This window comes from Macaca thibetana, chromosome 9 (assembly GCF_024542745.1).
Source record: "Macaca thibetana thibetana isolate TM-01 chromosome 9, ASM2454274v1, whole genome shotgun sequence".
In the NCBI taxonomy this organism is placed as follows: Eukaryota; Metazoa; Chordata; class Mammalia; order Primates; family Cercopithecidae; genus Macaca; species Macaca thibetana.
Window position 1 is genome coordinate 38,047,884 of NC_065586.1, and position 22,141 is coordinate 38,070,024.

General features: G+C 38.3%; 1 protein-coding gene and 1 non-coding gene across 3 annotated transcripts; both read left to right on the top strand.

Annotated features, from left to right (window-relative positions):
• The first annotated feature begins 5,528 nt into the window (after positions 1 to 5,528).
• On the top strand, positions 5,529 to 20,922 carry LOC126963114 (putative ankyrin repeat domain-containing protein 30B-like). 2 transcript variants are annotated; one of them, XM_050805106.1, is made up of 7 exons: positions 5,529 to 5,984; positions 10,074 to 10,188; positions 10,351 to 10,524; positions 13,820 to 13,926; positions 14,898 to 15,035; positions 17,608 to 17,672; positions 20,289 to 20,922. In XM_050805106.1, exons 1-7 carry the CDS (start codon positions 5,767 to 5,769, stop codon positions 20,387 to 20,389), a joined length of 918 nt encoding a protein of 305 aa, XP_050661063.1. In that variant the 5' UTR covers positions 5,529 to 5,766; the 3' UTR covers positions 20,390 to 20,922. The 2 variants fall into 2 exon arrangements, with proteins under 2 accessions (XP_050661063.1, XP_050661064.1); XM_050805107.1 differs by having other exon boundaries at positions 20,292 to 20,922.
• On the top strand, positions 16,232 to 16,338 carry LOC126963433 (U6 spliceosomal RNA). Its single transcript, XR_007729073.1, has one exon. It is a non-coding gene; the product is annotated as a U6 spliceosomal RNA (small nuclear RNA).
• Positions 20,923 to 22,141: the final 1,219 nt, after the last annotated feature.

Below are 22,141 nucleotides of genomic sequence, written 5' to 3' on the forward strand. Positions count from 1 at the left end.
AAAAATTAGCAGGGTGTTGTGGCACACACCTGTAATCCCAGCTACTCTGGGCTGAGGTGGGAGGATCACTTTAACCTGGGATGTGGAGGTTGCAGTGTGCCAAGACGATCACTGCACTCCAGTCTGGGTGACAGAGTGAGGCCCCATCTCAAAATAAAATAAAAATAAATTAATATAGTTAATGTTTATATTCTACTTAACAAAAGTAGAATACACATTCTTTTCTAGTTTGTATGAGACACACTGCATTATGGGCCATAAATGTCTTAAAATTTTTCAAAGAATAAAGTTCATACAAAGTACACACTCAGACCACAATAAAAATTAAAGTAGATATAAATAACAGAAAGAACTGAAAAAATTTTCAAATATTTGAAGACTTAACAAAACATCTGAATGCATCCCAAAAGAAGACTAAAGAGTAATTAAAATATTTGGAATTAAATGAAAATGGAATCACAACTTATTAAAATATATGAGATACAGTAGAACTAGTACATAAATTTATAGCATTAAATGCATATATTAGGAAAAAAGATATAAAATCAGTAACCTAAGCTTCTGCCTTAAGAAACTAGAAAAAGAAAATCCAAAGTAAGTAACAAGAGAAAAATTATATAAAGTACAGCAGATACCAGTAAAATAGAAAACAGGAAAACGGTAGAGAAAATCAATGAAACAGAAAGCTGTTTCTTTGAAAAGATCCATAAACTTGCTAACATTTAGTCAAACTAATAAAGAAAAAAAGAGAGAATGCACAACTTACAAATATTGGAAGTGAAAGAGGGATATGGGTTATCACTACTGATTTTGTGGACATTAAAAGGATAATATATTTACTATATTAAAAACTCTATATTCACAAATTCAATAACCTATATAAAATGGACAAATACCTTGAAAGACACAATATGCCAAAACTCACAAAAGAAAAAAACAGATTACATGAGTACTCTTATATCTATAAAAGGAATTGAATAAAGAGTTAATAACCCACCCCCACAATGGTTCCAGGCCCAAATGGGTTTAGTGGTGAATTCTACCAAGCATTTAAAGGAAAAATTATACCAATTTTCCACAGACTTTTCAAGAAAATGGAAGTAGAGAGAACACTCCTGTAGACATAACATGAAATAAAAACAATATATCAATATCTCTAATGAACAAAGATTCAATAATCCTTCACAAAATACTAGACAATTAAATCTAACTATGTGTTTATTCTAGGTATGCCAGTATGCAAGACTGGTTCAATATTAGAAAATTATCTGCAGAATTTCCCAAATCAGCAGGTTAAGGAAGAAAAATCATGTGACTGTATCAACTGATGTAGAAAAAGCTCATGGCAAAATCTATCACCCATCCATAATTTGAGAAACTCTCAGAAAACTAGGAATTGAGGTAAATTTTCTTAACTTGACAAAGAACATCTACAAAACCCCTAAAACTATCATACTTAATGACGAGAAATGGGATGCTTTTTCCCAAAAAACTAGGAGCAAGAAAAGTTTTTTGTTTTTCTTTTCTTTCACCACTTGCAAATTGAAACCACCACTTTGGAAGACAGATGGGCAATTTCTTATGCCCACAGTTGCTATACTATATTTTTTAAAGAAAAGTCTTACATATAATATAGCAATCGTGGTTTTTTTGTTTGTTTTGAGATGGAGTCTTGCTCTGTCGCCCAGGCTGGAGTGCAGTCGTGCAATAGAAAGATACTGCAACCTCCACCTCCTGAGTTCAAACAATTCTCCTGACTCAGCCTCCAGAGTAGCTGGGACTACAGGCATCCACCACCATGCCTGCTATTTTTTTGTGTGTATTTTTTTGTATTTTTTTTTTTTTTTTGTATTTTACTAGAGACACCTGTTGATTTGGGAAATTTTACTATGTGGCACAGACTGGTGTCCAACTCCAGAGCTCAGGCAATCCGACCGCCTCGGCCTCCCAAAGTGCTAGGATTACAGGTGTGAGCCACCGCACCTGGCTGCAAATGTGTTTTTAGGTGTTTATCCACCTTATTTGAAAACTCTGTCCACACCAAAACTGGCACATCAATATATATAGCAGCTTTGTTTATAATTCCCGATACTGCAAGAAACCAAGAGGTCTCATAATTGATGAATGGAAAAAAACAAAAAACAAAAACACCGTGATACATCATATAAGGGAATATTACTTCCTAAAAAAGTAAATGATCTGGCAAAAGATTCAATGAGGAGGTTTAATAGGTGAAGCATGTGGGCATTATTTGGACCAAAGTATTCTTTATGATACCATAACTGTGGAAACATGATACTATGCATTTGTTTGTTTGTTTGTTTTTGAGACGGAGTCTGCTCTGTCGCCCAGGCTGGAGTGCAGTAGCACGATTTTGGCTCACTGCAAGCTCTGCCTCCCGGGTTCACACCATTCTCCTGCCTCAACCTCCTGAGTAGCTGAGACTACAGGCACCTGCCACCATGCCCGGCTAATTTTGTTTTTGTATTTTTAGTAGAGACGGGGTTTCACCATGTAGCCAGGATGGTCTCAATCTCCTGACCTCGTGATCTGCCTGCCTCAGCCTCCCAAAGTGCTGGGATTACAGGTGTGAGCCACCGCGCCCAACCTGCATTTGTTAAAAAACAAAGAATCTCACAGCACAAAGAGTGTCACTTAATATATGCAAATTTTAAAACAACAACAACAACACAAATGTAGGATTTGTTCTGGGGATCCTGGGATGGAATGCAGAATGTGATAAAAAATCTAAAGTACTACAAATGTATAAAGCCGCTTCACTCTTTATAGGGAAAAATGTGCTGACATCAGCATCTTAGAAAATGAATGGGCCTTCCTTGGTGGCTCACACCTGTAATCCCAGCACTTTGGGAGTCCAAGGAGGGCGGATCACCTGAGGCTGGGAGTTTGAGACCAGCCTGGCCAAAATGGTGAAACCCCGTCTCTACTAAAAACACAAAAATTAGCTGGACATGGTAGCGGGTGCCTGTAATCCCAGCTACTCAGGAGGCTGAGGCAGGAGAATCGCTTGAACCTGGGAGGCAGAGGTTGCAGTGAGCTGAGATCATGCCACTGCACTCCAGCCTGGGCAAGAAGAGCAAAACTCCATCTTAAAAAAAAAAAAAAAAAAAAAAAAAAGAAAAGAAAAGAAAAAAAGAAAGAAAGAAAGGAAAGAAAATGCATGAAGACTGACAGGAAGAGAAGCTGCAAACAACCCATGTGATCTGGTTGCTATAGCTGTTTCCTACAGGAAATGGGATAGCGATTCTGATATTGATAGAGAATAAATGTATATTGGAACTAGACAGTTAAGCAAATGGATGACAAATGACAGGAGCCAGGTTTCTCACTATTAAAGTAGGAGGTTACATATAAGCAAGGGGAGAAGGCCAGAATGATCATGTGATAAAAGAACTGAGTCATAGACATCAGTATGAACTAACACTTACACACTTTACATATATAAATATTTATAGTTATGTGTATATATACAGCTTTGTATACACACACTTATTTCTTTGCTCTGTAAGCTAAGACGGTCTAGAACCAATTATATCCCAGCAGAAATGAGCATATCTAACACTCAAGTCTTCAGTTCTTGGGTTTTTGTCCACAACCTGGGATCCAGGAGCTGGGCCCTGGAGCTAGGCATTGTGTAGCCTCCCGGGTGGTGTTGAGCCTCCATTCTCATCCTCCTGCAGCTGGGGACCCATCCCCTGACCTGGGCCTCCTGGAGGCAAGAACATGGTCACCCACGTTAATCACATGGTCCCTATCACATAATCAGAGGGCACTGTGGATTTTAACTCTGCAAGTTTGATGTGTAAAGGATTCAACATAGATATGATATAGTGACTAGAAGTCTTTTTTTATTTATTTATTTATTTATTTATTTATTCTCTGTTGCCCAGGCTTGGAGCGCAGGGGCACAAACAATCAAACAATAACCAAAATCCAGAAGACTGAAAAAGTGAAATGCTGTCAAGGATGTGGAGCAACAGGCCCTCTCGTTCCTTGTTTGTGGCACAGTTTACTGTACCCACGAACTCCCGGGCCCAAGTGATCCTCCCACAATCAATCTCCCAAGTAGCTGGGGCCACAGGCATGCACTACCATGCCTGGCTGATTTGTTTTATTTTTGTAGAGGTGAAGTTTCCCTTTGTTGTCTAAGTTGGTCTCAAACTCCTGGGATCAAGTGATCCTCCTATCTCGGTCTCCCAAAGTGCTGTAAGTACAGGCATGAGGTCCTGCACCCAGCCTGGAAGTCGTTATAGATGAGTTCAATTTATCTGTTTCTCCCTCTGCTCTACTCAGCTAAGTTTCCCTCTCAGTCCAAGGGAGAGAACCGCAGCTCAGACCCATCCAGGATGGCTGCAGATTACCCAGCACCACCGCCATACTCCAGATGCTGGTCAAGGAGGAAGGGACCCTGATGCCTGGCTGCGGGCGCTCTCCACAACCTTGAAGCCCTCTAAACGGGACCCACCATCAGTGCCTGTCAGAACTGTAGCCGCTACCTGCACTTGGAGCACAGGCAAATAAGGCCAAGCAACCCCAAACTCCCCTATTCCCCTCTGGGCCCAGGCAGCGCTGACCAGAGACAGATGCCACTGCTGCGCTGAAGTCAGTCGGTCCACCCTTTATCTGCACCAGGGCAGTAACCTGCCGCTCAGCCCCATCCTGGCGACTGCACAGTGCCCAGAGCCTGCAAACCAGCGCTCTGGGCGCGAGCCAAGGAAGAGCAGGGCCTAGAGTGGGAGGTCGTGTGCCACACGGCGACCCTCAGACAGTCGGGCCAAGCCCTGCAGCCTCTACAGTGGACTCAGATGCAGCTGGCATTTGAAGGTGGCAGCAGCGGTGGCAACCCCAGAACCTGTCCGTGCCACCAACAGGCGAACCCCAGGGTCGGACACCGCCACTGCGCCTAAGTCAGGCAGTGGGACCTCCGCGGCAGGAGGGTGGGAACCTGCTGCAAAGCCTCATTGCCGCAGCTGTATAGGGCCCAGAGGTCGCCAGCCTGCACTGCCAGCGCCAGCCAAGGAAGAGCAGAGCCCAGGGTGGAAGGGCGGTGTACTTGGCGATGCTCAGCGGTCTGGGCCCAGCCCTGTAGCCTCCACCGTGGAGTCAGCTGCAGCTGCCACCTGAACAAGGCACGTGGTAGCAGAGGCTTCAACCCTGACCCTGCCAGCGCCACCAGCAGCGCGGATACTTGGGACGGAAGCCTCCAGGGCGCCTAAGTCGGAGGTGGGTCCCTGGCAGCAGGAGGGCGGGAACCGACGCTCAGTGCCACCCTGGAGGCTGCACGATGCCCAACGCCAGGGCCCAGCTCCTGGATTTCGGGTTGAGGAGGGGCTGGGGCGACTCTGTCAAGCCGGCCGTGTGGCAGGGCGCTCCCCACGTTCCACTCCAGGGAGCCCCGCCAGTAAGGCAGCGCCTCATGGCAGGTGCCACCTGCACGCGGTGCCCGGCGAAGCGCCGCCAGGGCGGTTTCCCGCCTCTCTTGTCTCCTAGGCCTGCTGAGCTGCGCATGCGCTGCTGCCTAAAGGCGCTGCTCAGCTGCCTAACGGTTCTGCTCAGCTACCTAACGGTTTTGCTCAGCCAGTTTCTCCCGGGAGAGGCTGGAGTGTCCAAAAGCTTGGCCCAACTGCCATTTCTCCTGGTGTCGGGGCGGGTGCGGGGACAGAAGAAGGGCGAGGGCGAGCGGCGAGGACTGGGGAAGGGCCAGCAGCAGGAGGCGTGGGCTCTCTCTAACAGGTGGCCGCAGTCATGAAGAGACTCTCTGCTGCCGCTGTCAAGGGCGAGACGGGCCCGGAGCGCCCGAGCCCCTTCAGTCAGCTGGTCTACACCAACAACGACTCTTACGTGATTCACCATGGGGATCTCAGGAAGATCCACAAAGCTGCCTCCCAGGGCCAAGCCTGGAAACTGGAGAGGATGATGAAGAAGACGACAATGGACCTGAACATAAGAGATGCGAAGAAGAGGTACCAGGCCCTGCCTGAGCCCGGGCTGCAGGAGAAGGTGGCGGCTGTGGGAGGATCGCCCCTTCAGAGTGGGGGCTGGGGGGCCTGGAGACAAGGGGAGCAGGTGGAGGAGTGGCCGGCGGCGGGGCGGCCGTCCTGGGCCCCAGGGTCTAGGCCTTCTTTCCAGGCAGGACCCCCAGGTCTGGGATTGGGGCGCCCTGCAGGGCGGAGGGCCCAGGGCACCTTAAAATCAACCCCAAACACTCTCTGCTTTCTCCTTCACTCCACTTCCTCTCACAGAGCACTGTTTAGAGGATTTTAAAGAGATTTAACTCACAAAATTAAGTGCATACAGGGTTTTAATTTTAATATACAGGTTTTAAAAGATAATGTTAGATACATTATGAAATGGTGCATAATGAAACAATTCCCATAATACATTAACTTTTTGGCTAAAAATTTTGTGGATAAAGTCCAGTATCCATTTTGATATCAATAAATGTCTATATAAATATATTCTTTGCTGAGGGGCCTTAGAAGGAAACTTTGAGGGGGGAAGATGGTTTATGTTTTCGAATTTAAGACGACTCATTTTTCTCAAGATGCAAGCTCTTTATCAGTTTTACATAAACGAAATAAAGTTATCAACGTTTTAACATTTTTAAAAATCACACATGCTGTCTTTTACTATTGTGATGACATTTTTAAAATTTTGTAACGGAGTAGAAAAGTCTTGCCCTTCTAGATATCAAAATGTGCTATTAATTTGCACAAAATGGGCCACGGCAGGGTGCAGTGGCTCACGCCTATAATCCCAGCACTTTGGGAGACCGAGGTGGGCGGATCATGAGGTCAGGAGATTGAGACCATCCTGGCTAACAAGGTCTCTACCGAAAATACAAAAAGGTAGCCGGGCGTGGTGGCGGGCGCCTGTAGTCCCAGCTACTCGGGAGGCTGAGGCGGGAGAATGGCATGAACCCGGGAGGCGGAGCTTGCAGTGAGCTGAGATAGCACCACTGCACTCCAGCCTGGGGGACAGAGCGAGACTCCGTCTCAAAATATAAAATAAAATAAATAAATAAATAAAATTAAAAAAAAAAAATAGAGCCGGGCGCAGTGGCTAACGCCTGTAGTCCCAGAATCCCAACACTTTGGGTGGCCGAGGTGAGTGAGGTCAGGAGTTCAAGACTAGCCTGGCCAATATGGTGAAACCCCAACTCTACAAAAATATAAAAATTAGCCAGGCACAATGTCAGGTGCCTGTAATCCCAGCTACTCGGGAGGCTGAGGCGGAGGCGAGAGAATCGCTTGAAACTGGGAGGTGGAGGTTGCAGTGAGCCGAGATCCTACCACTGCACTCCAGCCTGGGCAATAGAGTGAGACTGTCTCAAAAATAAATAAATAAATAAATAAATAAATAAATAAATAAATAAATCACAAATTGTTTGATAACAGCTGAAAAGACAGGTAAATGAATACAGCAGAATAGAAAATCCAGAAACACCTAAATATCTAAGAATTTAGAACTTGATAATGCTCACACTTTATACTAGTAGGAAGAGAATTAGTTTCATAACGGAAATGCCTGCTTTTTTGGAGAAAACTAGATTTTTATGCCACAAATTAACTTTCCGACGAAATATAGATTAAAAAATTTTAATATAAAAATGATAAAAGCACCAGAAGAAAACATAAATGCCTATTTACTCAGGTACATTTTTATGTTGACACCACCTTTCTAAGAAGCTCAGAAGCAAGAAGTCTGAAGGATAATTAAGCAAAACAAAATTAAATTAACCTGTAATGAGAAAAAATAAAAAAGGCAGCATACTTACTACATATGTATGTGCGTGTGTGTCTACATATTAGATTTTAAAACTGTCATTTTGTAGATAATTTTTCACTTAAATCAACATAAAACTCTCTAATTTAAAATTGGGCAATTTTAATTAGAGCTCTAAATTGCAGATCTAAAAAAAGTACTTTGCCTCTAATTTAAAATTGGGCAAAGTACTTTCTTAAGATCTGTAAGTGACCTATGCACACAGAAAACAATATTTAGTGTTTCTGGTTAGAGAAGGCATTTAAGTTAAAAGAGGAATCAAATACTGTTTTCTATCTACAAAGTTTGTGAGGATAAAGAGCAGTAATATTTATACTGCTGTTTAAAGTTTAAATTGCAGATGACTTTTCAAATAGGCAATTTGGTGGTAAATACCATATTATTAAGAATAATCCATATAATGACTTTTATAAATACATTTCATTGAATTTACAGTATGGGATAATATGTGACCACTGAAGGTAGAAATATATACAGAAGTAGGTGACATTTGAAAATGTATTTTGGTGCATCAAGTGAGGGTAAAGTTCAGTTTGATTATACATACACACAGACTAAAGTCTTGTGTTATTTGAAATTATGTATGAAATATGATAAAATTTGTTATTTGAGGGCATTTGTTTTAATAGAAAATGTTTTTCCTTTTTATTATCTTTGATTTCCACATTGAGCATGTACAATGCTATTAGAAAAAGTTTATTATTAATGAAATAATTTTTGGGAAGAGCAGGAATATGAATTTTGCACCAATAAAAATAATTTCTCATTTTCCATATTTTAATTATTATTTTTTGTGGATTAGTATATTCTATGAACTTTTAACATCTTCAAAAGACAATCTTACCTGTGCTTGTTGATTTACATATTTTATTAGGCACATATTTTATTATATATAGATTTATTACATATATGTCAATAATTATAGATTAATTAGTATAGTTTTATTATTAAGAAAATAAAATAGTAAATATAAGTGCTTTGTTTATAGCAGTTTTTTTAAGGTATTGAACTTCTCAACTGTATTTATCCTTTTAATCAATCTATCACATGTAAGCTGAATGCCTACTATGTAGAAGGTACATTAACTTTCAAGACCCTTTCATCCTTAAAAGTTTCACATTTACCTACTCAGCCTGAGCAAAGTGAGAGATTTAAAGTTGGGTTACTAGGACTGAATCTCAGTTGAAGCTTTTCCTCTCATCTTTCAAACAAAAACACTTCTGAAGTGAGAAACTAGTAAAAGATAACTATCAACCACTATTTTTGAAATTTATAACAGCTTTAAATAGTAATATTAATCATTGAAAATACCTAATTTACATGCATTCTATAAATCTAAATATGAATTTACATACATTCTGTAAATCTAAATACGGAATAAAATGAGCCATACCTACTTGAATCCCATTTTCTTTGGCTTGAAGTTTTAAAAATATTAAAGAAGTACTTTGTTTTAACAGTTTGTTGTTTTTATTTCAACTCTCCTTTTGTGTATACTCTTAAAAGCTAAAATTTCTTTAAGGGTTAATCCTGTGACTAGGACTGCCATCATCCTGTTGTGTATATCATATTCCACTTCATGGAAGGCACCATGAATTGTGTGATGCCTCCTTATTTATGTACCAATGAAAGATTGTTAAATTTCTGCAAAATATACTTGTAATAAATAATGAATTATAAGTGGCATTTCAATGTCAGAGATGTTAAAATATGAGACATAGAGTATCTTAGAATCATTAAAATACAGTGTTATCTCTAACCTTTAAAGCATACCACAAAGTAGGCATAATTGTACCATTTTACTTAAAATGTTGTCCTTGTTAAGTAGTAGAAATAATTACAATATCTAACAATTACTGAGCTGTTACATGTGCTAGGAATTCTTCAAAATACTTTGCATAGATTCTCATGAGGCATCACAGTGATGTCCGGCGAGATAACCGCTGTATTCATCTTCACTTTGACAAGAAAATTGAGGCACAGAAAGGATAAGCGATAGCTAGAAGGTGAAAGACTTTAAAGTAATATTCAAGCCCAAGTTGAACTGAATCCAAAGGCCAAGCTTTTTCTATTCAAATAGGCCACTCTTTCATTAATGTAGTGAGTAATAAGAGCGAATGAGTGTTGTACTTTCTTCAGGAGAATATTAAATATTTGTTTTGAAGGCAGAGAAAGAGCATGGTATTTAATGTTGACAATTACATAAATCATTATATGTTTTGAGACAGTGGACTAAACTTTCCTAAAAAGTCCTCTCACTCTCATAGGACTGCTCTACACTGGGCCTGTGCCAATGGCCATGCGGAAGTAGTAACACTTCTGGTAGATAGAAAGTGCCAGCTTGATGTCCTTGATGGCGAAAACAGGACACCTCTGATGAAGGTAAATAGTAGCCAGTTCTTTCAGCAAGAGATCGATTTGATTTAAATACATAGAATAAAAATGAATTTATCTCATTGAAATATAACTAGTTTGTGAAAACTGTGGAATATTTATTTATATTTCTTATAATTTATAATTTACTTCTTGCTTTAATACTAACAGGCTCTGCAATGCCAGAGGGAGGCTTGTGCAAATATTCTCATAGATTCTGGTGCTGATCCAAATATTGTAGATGTGTATGGCAACACGGCTGTCCATTATGCTGTTTACAGTGAGAATTTGTCAGTGGTGGTAAAATTGCTGTCCTGTGGTGCAGACATCGAAGTGAAGAACAAGGTAGACATTAACCAATGTCATTTTCAAAATATTTGAAATCCATTTGTTTTAACATTAACGTATGTAAATTATTTTATATTTGGAAGCTCAAATATTCCCATTTTTCTATGAAAATAGTTTGACAGAACTTGTCTAGGATTTTACTTTAAATATTAATATTTTATAAGAACTATTAAAGAGTATGGCTTTTCTGTGCATTTATGATAAATATTTGAATTTGTTAAAGGTAAAACTTTTTCAAATATTCTTTCCTACTCAAGTTTTCTTTTTTTCTTTCCAGTTAGTGTAAAACTACAGGAAAGTAAAATTTGTCTGCATAAATTCAGTCAACATGTAAAATTTAGGAGACATGCAGAAATCTGGATTTCCTCTTAAAGGATTGAATCTGGTGTCTCTTGAGCCCATATGACTGTTTGGTATGCTATGAAGATGTTCTAGCTTTATACGAATCATATGTTTCCAGTTTGTTACTGTGCCCACCTAGTTACATCACTTACTCAACTTACCTCTTTTGCCTATGTAAATATTTCAGTTATCAATTCCTCTCTTATAGTATATTTTGGTAAAGATTTCAAGTTATTGATGACAGTTTATAGGTGTTTATAATATATAGTTTATATTTTACATTAATTCATTAATAACGGGGTTGTCTTCTAGAATTTAGAAGATTTTTTAAACAATGATTTTTCTTCATATAAACCATAAATAATCATCTTTCATTAGAATGCCTTTAAGCCTTTTCAGATTAATCATGGTTATATTTGAATAGGTTATGCATATTGCAGAAAATATATCTTTCTCCACAGAATTGTCCCTTAAAATTCAAGTGATTTAGTGGCTTCTATTTTGCTAATCCATATACATGAGTTAGAACTTTCATTAATAAGTCATTTTATTCATATTTCTGATATTTTGCCAAAAACTAAGTAGCAATTACAATAGAAACCAGAATAAAAATGGATTATTGCATTTTAAGAAGTAGATATGCATTAAGATCCTAGGAGTATCATTATAATTGAGAATAAACTTTTATACTGAATTTCTTTTTTTTTTTCTTTCTTTTTTTTTTTTTTTTTTTTTTGAGGCAGAGCCTCGCTCTGTCACCAGGCTGAAGTGTAGTTGTGTGATCTCGGCTCACTGCAACCTCTGCCTCCCTGGTTCAAGCGATTCTCCTGCTTCAGCCTCCCGAGTAGCGGTGACAGCAGGCATGTGCCACCACACCCAGCTAAATTTTTTGTATTTTTTGTAGAGATGAGGTTTCACCATGTTGACCAGGATGGTCTCCATCTCCTGACCTTGTGATCTGCCCACCTTGGCCTCTCAAAGTGCTGAGATTACAGGTGTGAACCACCTCGCCTGGCCTTTTATACTGAATTTCTAATAGCTGAGATAAAATCCTATTGTCTGGTAATAGGATAAAACCCATGGACCATACATTTGTTTGAGTTCTTTGTAGGTTCTGAATATTAGCCCTTTGTCAGATGAGTAGATTGCAAAAATTTTCTCCCATTCTGTAGGCTGCCTGTTCACTCTGATGGTAGTTTCTTTTGCTGTGCAGAAGCTCTTTAGTTTAATTAAATCCCATTTGTCAATTATGGCTTTTGTTGCCGTTGCTTTTGGTGTTTTAGACATGAAGTCCTTGTCCATGCCTATGTCCTGAATGGTAAGTGGGCAAAGGATATGAATAGATATTTCTCAAAAGAAGACATGCATACAGCCAACAGGCACATGAAAAAATGCTTGTCATCACTGGCCATCAGAGAAATGCAAATCAAAACCACAATGAGATACCATCTCACACCAGTTAGAATGGCAATCATTAAAAAGTCAGGAAACAACAGGTGCTGGAGAGGATGTGGAGAAATAGGAACACTTTTACACTGTTGGTGGGCTTGTAAACTGGTTCAATCATTGTGGAAAACAGTATGGCGATACCTCAAGGATCTAGAACTAGAAATACCATATGACCCAGGCATCCCATTACTGGGGATATACCCAAAGGATTATAAATCATGCTGCTGTAAAGATACATGCACACATGTGTTTATTGCGGCACTATTCACAATAGCAAAGTCTTGGAATCAACCCAAATGTCCATCAATGACAGACTGGATTAAGAAAATGTGGCACATATATACCATGGAATACTATGCAGCAATAAAAAAGGATGAGTTCATGTCCTTTGTAGGGACATGGATGCAGCTGGAAACCATCATTCTCAGCCAACTATTGCAAGAACAAAAAACCAAACACCGCATGTTCTCACTCATAGGTGGGAATTGAACAATGAGATCACTTGGACTCTGGAAGGGGAACATCACACGCCAGGGCCTATTATGGGGTGGGGGGGGAGGGATGGCATTGGCAGTTATACCTGATGTAAATGACGAGTTGATGGGTGCTGACGAGTTAATAGGTGCAGCACACCAACATGGCACAAGTATACATATGTAATAAACCTGCACGTTGTGCACAGGTACCCTAGAACTTAAAGTATAATTAAAAAAAATGGACCATTTAATAATAAGCAATCAAAGTTCATTTGAAGCTAATCTCTTTCAATTTAGAGCCACTTCCTTAGTGACCCATTTAGAGCAGGAGTGCCTGACATTGACATCTGGGATCTTGGGATCATTGATAGAAGGGAATCAAGTGAGTTTGTATCACCCAGAGGAAACCTCCGTTTTTTGGGGGAAGCTTTCAGAACTGCATCCCTGAAATTCTAATTTGTCAAATATTAATGTTTGCCACAAAAATACATTGTCAAATAAGGATTAGGCAAAGTTCAATTCATTTCTTGAATAATGAACATTTAATTCACAGTTTTATAACATTTCTTGAACATAGATAATGGTGGAATCTGTTGGGGTACAGTGCTTCTGGTAAGGTAAGTATTCTTTGGAATAAGGTTGAAGAAACACTGCTCTAGAGATAATAATTTAGATTACTAATTTTGTGAAAAACAAAGTATTTACTACCATGTCTTAGGGTTTAAAGATATAGAGATAAAAGATACAGCCCCTGCCCTCAAGAAGCTCTTGATTTACATAGGAAACAATAAAATCATTACAAAATAATGATTTTTGGAGATAACCAGAGTTAATGTGGTGATGCAGAGGCTGAATGTTTACAAGTGAAGGTGCAGTGCATGGGCAAGCACAGAAAAGTGACAAAGAAGGGATTGCTATTGATTTACTTTCTATTGTTTAAGTTCATAGGGTATTACATAAAGTATTCAGTTCAGCTGAGAAATATGTAATTTCATGAATTGTAAATTGTTTTTGCTGTTTTACAGGCTGGCCACACACCACTTTTACTGGCCATAAGGAAAAGAAGTGAGCAAATTGTGGAATTTTTACTGACAAAAAATGCAAATGCAAATGCAGTTGATAAGTTTAAATGGTATAGTAGTTTTTTAAATTAAAAAACACTTGAGTAGTGTGCTAGAGTAATTACACTTGAGTCAGAAATATTAAATTAATAACATTTACTTAAAATTACTAGATTATAGAGAAAAATACTAACACAAATTATCAGTTAGGAAGAAAAGCAATTATTTGGACTGATCAACATAAAGAACAGTATATAGTAGGATTTATCTTCTTTTATTATATTGACTGATTCTTATTTGTAATCTGATGTTTTTGGTTGCATTATCTTCTACTAGCTAAAGTGGTTCTGTATTAGTGTTAAGAAGTATGAATTTTTAGTTAACTTTATAATTCAATATTGAATTATTAGCACCTTTATAGTATTTTTCTAACTTCTGTTTTTCATACACTTTTTAAAAAATGCAATATTTGCTGGGCATGGTAGCTGTCGCCTGTTATCCCAGCACTTTGGGAGGCCAAGGTGGGTGAATCACTTGAGGCCAGGTGTTCAAGACCAGCCTAGCCAACATGGTAAAATCCCATCTCTACAAAAAATATAAAAATTAGCCAGGCATGGTGGCACATACCTGTAGTCCCAGCTACTTAGGACAATATTATTCCTAATATTGTTTTAAGCCTTCAGATTGCTCTCACTTGTCTGACTTCTAGGTAATTTTGAAGTACAAAATATTTTATCAGACTAAGGAAGAAATAGATAATTCTTCACTTAAAACTTTGCCTCTTTTAGATTAGTGAACAGAGCATATTTTCCTGCCCCTCAGTGGACTTCATTTTAGCCAATTCTACTATGCCATATCCCAGTGGGACACGAGTCTTTTTGCCCCTTCCTTTTAACCTTGGTGGTGATTTACAGGGATAAACACTTGAGCACTCAAGATATTTAACGTTTGTTAATGCATGTAGATGGTTAATTCTACACTGACAGGCACATATTAAACTGGTTCTGTTCCTAATAATGAAGTTATCTCTTTGTTATTTTAGCACAGCCCTAATGCTTGCCGTATGTCATGGATCATCAGAGATAGTAGGCATGGTTCTTCAGCAAAATGTTGACATCTGTGCTGAAGATACGTGTGGAATGACTGCAGAACGTTATGCTGTTGCTTGTGGATTTAATCTGTAAGTGTTTACATTTAAAGGCTAGGTGAGATTTTATAGTTTATTTCAGGTAGTTTTTGAATGACAGTGAGTTAGTTCACTTCATCAGCCAGAAACTAGGCAAAACAAGCTAGACTAATTAGAAGGAGTAATGACTCCAGGATTCTTTATTTTAGGGCTTTAGGGATGCTGATGTTGGCTACTTGATTTGAAGTATAATCCCTATGCATGGGATAAACATAATGTCACATTTTTGATTTTTCTAATTAGTTATTTGGGTCTTGAAATATTCACTTTAAGCAGACAACCTGATAGTGTCCCCTGGGGCTGTCTTTAATTCTCGAATTTTTTAAAAGAATCTGAACCTAAGTCCAAGGAAGACATTCGTTTTGTACAAGTCAGAAGGATGTGGGGGGAAATGGCCATTCTCTTCATTTTGTTGTTTCCATTGATTCTATTGCTGCATCGGTGCCATTGAAACTGCTCCTGCAATCTGGTAATGATTGACCTTTGTGACCAGGATGCCCTTAGTAATACAGATCCCTCAGTCTTCATGGTGTAGACTTCAAAGTTATTACACTTTTGTAAAAATTCACATACATATTCTCAGCCATTGTTTCCAAAGTACCAGCACCCCGCTCTGGTAGCTAGAACTTTTAGCTTTAGCAACACACATAGTGAGCAAATTGACCCTTCCCCTCACGCTCAAAACCTGATGTGACACCCACATCTTAGCCTGGACATGCCTAGACCTTCATTGTAAGTTATCCTTTGAGTGGCTTTTTCTATATTCTCTAGCCAATATTAGTAGTAGTTTGAAACCATAAGTCTGGTTGAAATAATGTTACAGGAAGAAATTGGAGATCCATTTTGTCTTTGTTACCAGATCTATGTCCCTGGCCCTTTATATCCTGTGTAGCACCATTTTGTAGGTAGTGGAAGGTCTCATCTTATTCTGTAAGATCCCATGTCATCTTTCCCATGTTGTAGTGTGTTCCAACTTGTGGTTGTCCCCTCGAGTTATTCTTTTTTTCCTAAAAGTAAAAATCTTCCATGCTACTTGCATCTCTACCTCAAGTTTTTAAAATATTTTCAAATTCTGCATCACCATGAAGCCATTCAATAGACTTCACTAAATCTCAAGTAAGTTGGTTAGATTTAACAGAGCTAAGCCTCATCTGTGACTGATCAGTCTTCACATACAAAAGTAAGGATTTGTGCTGGCTTCAGTGGTACAAATGGTAAAATTGAAACAACGTTGAGAAGGTCAGCATGGTCCCTGCACAAGGATGACATACAAATCTGTGAAGTGTTGTGTATTTCTTGCAGTCCCCAAAAAGACATTTTACTACTTTTTAACTAGCTCCAAGGAAATGGTGTGAGTCAAAGCAAAATGGGTGACACCAATGTTGCAATTGTGATTTTCATACAAAAAATTATTTATGTAAGGTGATCTATGAAATGAGATGGTGGTAACACATAGGGTCTTATGTGCAATATTTTGTTAGTAGGGATCTCAGAAATGAGAAAATACCAACTTGCATCTTCTTTGTGGAACTTACAAAAAATAAAGGTGGGATTTTTTCTTCCACAGCAGCTGGAAATGAACATAGTGACTAAGCATCATTCTAATAAAGATTTGTTGATTCAGAGTTTAAGGAGGTGGATAAAGAGCAGTCGTAGTCCAAGCCAGATGCTGACATCTATTAGTTTTCTGCCCTTGGTGTGACTAATGAGCTCAGTAATAGAGGATAATTAGGTTATCTGATTTAATGATTTAACATATTTATAAATAAGTTTCATTACAGAATATAAAATAGCTTAGATGCTCTGAATTACAAGCCACAAATAATAGAACATCTAATATCCAAAAGTAGGAATTAGAAAACTGCAACATTTGAATATTATAATCTATGAAAAAACACGTTTGTGTGTGTGTTTTTTTTTTTTGTAATTTATTTATGTTTTGTAGAGACAGGGTCTCCCTATGTTGCCCAGCTGTTCTTGAACTTCTGGACTCAAGCAATCCTCCTGTCTCAACATCCCAAAGTGTTTGCATCACAAGCATGAGCCACTGCAGCAGGCCAATATATTGGGTTTTATTGGGATTTTTAAAATAGTTTCAGCAATAAGGTTCAAGAACAAATTATTTTTTTGCTCTACTATTTCTTTGAGCATTTAAAAAATGTTATCTTGTTAAATCTTTATAATAACCTAGTGAAATAAGGCCCTAAAATCCTCATTTTTAGAAGACATTGAGTCTAAGAGAAGCAACTTGTTCAAGAAAAAATATCTGTTGGTAGCCATGCTAGGACTTATTCTGAGTTAAGGACATTTTCCATATGTCAAGCTAACTCTAGTTAATTTACTGAGTTATACTGCCCTCAATTCATGAGTGTTTTATCTTTCTTTCTTCTTTAATTAGAAGCTTAATAAGTTCATAGAGCTTACAAACTTAAAGTCTATGGAAAAAGTAATGTTCTGATGTTAGCTCTAATATTGTCTGAAATACTCTAAGAACTTAATGAATTTGGTAAATTTTTTTATAGCAATGTTAAAATAGTAACTTTATTTATTTCATTTTTATACATAGCATTCATCAACAACTTTTGGAATATAAACAAAAGATATCTAAAAATTCTCAAAATAGCAATCCAGGTAAGACCTCTGATAGTAAACTACTCTTGGTGGTGTTACCATAAGATTATAGGGGTGTTGATCACAAAATAGCTATTAAAAAAGCAATCTGTAAATAACATGTGTTTACATATATATATATACCTATGTGTAAGTGTTTGCATATATAGACATAGCTTTGATTTAATTTTTTAGTTTATAATTCAGAATTAGTTAAGAATTTAGTTGTAAGTAGTTTATAATCTCAAAAATATTATCTGAAAAATATTTAATTGCAGTCCCTAATATCCTATATAATACTTTTGTATAAATAAGTAAAACAATTTTTAAGTTTGCATATTGTATGTTTCCTCAACTGTCATAACAACTTAGGTTTGTTATAAAATGTATAATCCGTGGTGTGATTGATGAGCTCAGCAATAGGGAATTATCAGTTTATCCAATTTAATGAATTAATATATTTATAAATATTGTTACAAATTATAAAATAGCTTAGATGCCTTGAATTACAAGCCACAAATAATAGAACATCTAATAATGAAAAGTAGGAATTAATAATAGAAAACTGCAACATTTGAATATTATAACCTATAAGGAAACACAGTTTATTTATTTGTTTGTTTGTTTCTTTATTGGAGAGACATGGTCTCCTTATGTTGCCCAGGCTGGTCTTGAACTTCTGGGCCTTATTTAATTTTTACAATAAATGATTTGCATTTAGAAAATTAGAATTAATTACAGTTGAGTCTTGAATAACATGAGAGTTAGGGTGCTGATCCCCCCATGCAGCTGAAAATCTGCTTTATATGAAAATCTGTTTCTTTTGACTCCTCCAAAACTCTACTAATATTCTACTGTTGACCTGGAGCCTGAGAAAAGGTGAAAGCATAAGCAGTCAATTAACACATAGCTTCTATTTTATATGTACTATATACTGTATTCTTAGAATAAAGTGAGCTGGAGAAAAGAAACTGTTATAAAGAGGAATAAATATGTTCACTATTTATTAGATGGAAGTGAATTATTATATGTAAAGGACTTCATTCTCATTGCCTTCACGTTGAGTAGGCTGATATGGAGGAGGCAGAGGAGAGATTTGTCTTGCTACCTTGCAGTGGCAAAGGAAAATAAAAATCTGTCTATTAGTGGGCCCCTAGACTGAAAACCCTTATTCAAGGATCAACTGTGTGACATAGTGACTTGTGTCACTAAAAAAGTAACTATCTTTAGAATTTGGAACTCAATAATACTTTTCTTGCACCATAAATGAATGTCAATAAGAATTAACATAACTTAGCCAGGGTGCGTCAGTACCAATAGGAGATTGTTTTTCAAAGATACCTACTGAGTGCAGAAGTCAGAAAAGCAATTCTTTGTTGAGAAGCGCAGGTTATGTTACATAGTCTTGTACCAACAAGGTCTCACAATTATCAACTTCATTCCCTCTAAGTTGAAACCAAATAAGATATATTTACTTCATTAGAACAAGATGTGTTGTTCTATCTGCTGGATAATTAGTGTGTTAATAGTAATTTTGTTACAAGATACTCTGTTCCTACTAGCCAAATTATTATCATTATAAATATTCAAATAGCTCAACTCTAGGCTCAACAAATTATAATAAAAGTGGAAAAAATTTACACAATAACAAAAGTGCTACTGTGATACCTAAATGTAACACAATACATTGTACAATATGAACTATATGACCACATTATATATATTATAAATATATAATAAATTAAATTATTATATATTTATCAAAGGACTTCTATAAGTTAGATTTTGCAAGCTGCAGGAGACCAAGATGGAATACACATAGTCTGGGTCTTTAAGGTGCTCATAAAACAGTAGAGCCGTCTCTATTGAATTTCTGCATTTTTCCAACAGAATTTCCTAAATATGTTCTTTATTCATTTATCTACTTGTCCACTTAACAAATAACTGTCAGGTATCTTTAAGGTACTAAGCATCTTTCTTGTTATTATCATTGTCATTTTTTATTATTTACTACTTTATTAAGATATTAAGCATTTTTCTTGTTATTATCATCTTTTTTATTATTTACTACTTTATTTAGTGCTTACTCTGTGCCAGAACCCCTTTGGGAGCTTATAATTGTCACTTATTATGTTGTTACCATATTCAGTATGTGTCAGACATTTTATATCCAACGTGAAGAATTAAAGCTTTAAAAAGTCTGGTAGTGTCCAGGAGCGGTGGCTCACTCCTGTAATCCTAGAACTTTGGGAGGCCAAGTCCGACGGATTGCTTGAGCTCAGGAGTTTGGGACCACCCTGACTAACATGGTGAAATCCCATCTCTACTAAATTCAAAAAATTATCTGGGCCTGGGTAGCGTGCATATGTAATCCCAGCTACATGGAAGGCTGAGGTAGGAGAATCTCGTGAACCCAGGAGGTGGATGTTGCAGTGATCTGCTGAGATAGTGCCACTGCACTCCAGCTTGGATGACAGAATGAGACGCCGTCTAAAAAAAAAAAAAAAAAAAAAAAAAAAGAATTAACAAAAGTTTGGTAGTATTTAAGGAAGGCAAACTGAATGAGTAGAAGTTTGCCAGGTAAAGAGTCAGAAGGATGATATTTAGCAGAAGGAAATTTATACAGACTGTTTTTAGCAGAAGGAACATCTGAAGGAACACCTGAGGAGGCTGCATCCTTGGCAGAAAGAATACCTGACAAGGCTGAATGCTCGGTGGAAAGAACACCTGACGAATAGGATACAGTAAATTCCTCTTCAAAGATTTTAGCATGTAAACATCCTTTAAAATTCAAGAGGAGGAAGATTAAGTACAACGAGTTCTGAGTTCCCCTTCAAAGAACAAATATGTCAGTATGTTCAGCTTCTCTGTTCTTTATTCTCCATTTTAAAGTTTAACTTCCTTGTTCTTTATGCCTCCTTGCCCCTAGTTTCATTAAACAACCCCCTTCTAGCCTCTAACACCTGCTCTGTCTTTAGTCATTCTTAGTCACCTGCTCTGTCCTTAGTCATCCTTAGATACCTGCTCTATAACTGTCTTTCCCTCTGAAACTACTCACCTGGCCACCCCAGCTCATACCCCTGCCCTCTGAAACAGCCAATCTGAATTAGCTTAGAGTGTGCAGTCCAACCTATCCAGTACGGGAAAGACACAACAGTAGGGACTAGCTGCATTAGGAATAAGAACCCTTTCCCCTCCCTTGTCCAGTGTGATCTTGCCCATTGCTCCATCTGAAAGACCACTCTTCTATAGAAGTAAATTTGCCTTGCTGACAAAACTTGTTGTCAGAGTGCTGACTCTTCTTTGCGGCACCAACAATTTATTTTTCACGAATTTGGGGGCCCACCCAGCATTCCCATTCTCCTCTGGGGAAGGGTCCAGTTCTCTCCCATGAGGAGGCGCACCCCGCTGCCTCGTTGCAGTGGCCATAAAGGTAAGGAATTGAGACTCACCTGGTGCAATTAATAAACCTGGGCTCTCAGCAACGTGGAAAGAAACAGGCCAGCAACTTGGGGGACAGGATCTTCACATACCGTGGCAACCAGGTAACTGTGCACAGACTGAGGTAAGAAATGTCGCAGGGGTGACAAAGTGTTTCCTTGGTGGTCACAATATTCTGGAGGTTAAAAGTGTGTGTGAATGATCACAAGTACTACTGCTTGTGGTGCTGTTTGCATGGATGATACTAGGCATTACTGCTATAAGCAGTGAGTGGGTCCTATCTGCGGTTTTTTATTTGAATAAAAAACCTTTGAAGAGGAATTAACTGTATCCTCATATGGCTTAAGGTCGATCCTGCTGTGGGGTTTATACCATGATGCTAATGCTAAGAGGGACCTAAAATTCCTGGGAGGGAAGTAGTCAGAGTGATGAAGCGAAAGAAGGGTGCAAGGAGCCTCCAGCAGGTGGGGCTAAAGGATAGGAAAGAAATCTCTAGCACGCGGGATTGAGCCATAGCAAAGCCTCCAGGGAAGGAAAGGCAAGATATTCTCTAGCATGAAGGATTAAGCCTAACCAGGACCTAACATGAGAAATGCCCCAAGTAAGACAGGGAGCAAAAAGGAAGAGGATAGTAAAAAAGATATTCCCGCTGATAGTCCCCTGGGTCTCATGTTAAAATATTGGAAGGATAATGAGAGGACTAAACATAAGAAAAAGCATTAGATGAACAGTAGAAATACTGCTGTTTCACTTGGAACCAAGGTCCCACCCTCAAAACCCTCAATCTTCTGGTCAAAGTTTGGGTTGAATGAGCATGTAATGTGTCAACTTCTAATTCAATATGTTAATGATAAAAATCTGGTTTCTCAAGAAGAACTAGACTATGCTCTTTGTTGGAGACAGGGACCTGTCCTTATTCCCTTAAAGGCAACTAGGGAAGAACACAATCCAGCATCTCAAATTGAAAAGTCAGACAAGCTGACTCCAACACCTAAAGCCAGCACATGGGATCCCCTATACCATTTTCCCCCACTCAGTGCCTCTGATCC

What these genes read in the sequence shown, in the direction of transcription:
- LOC126963114 (XM_050805106.1), top strand. Translation starts at nt 5,767, where the DNA reads ATGAAGAGACTCTCTGCTGCCGCTGTCAAGGGCGAGACGGGCCCGGAG. An exon ending in ATAAGAGATGCGAAGAAGAG is followed by an intron (nt 5,985 to 10,073) that starts GTACCAGGCCCT and finishes TCACTCTCATAG; the next exon opens with GACTGCTCTACACTGGGCCT. An exon ending in GTTGCTTGTGGATTTAATCT is followed by an intron (nt 15,036 to 17,607) that starts GTAAGTGTTTAC and finishes TTTTATACATAG; the next exon opens with CATTCATCAACAACTTTTGG.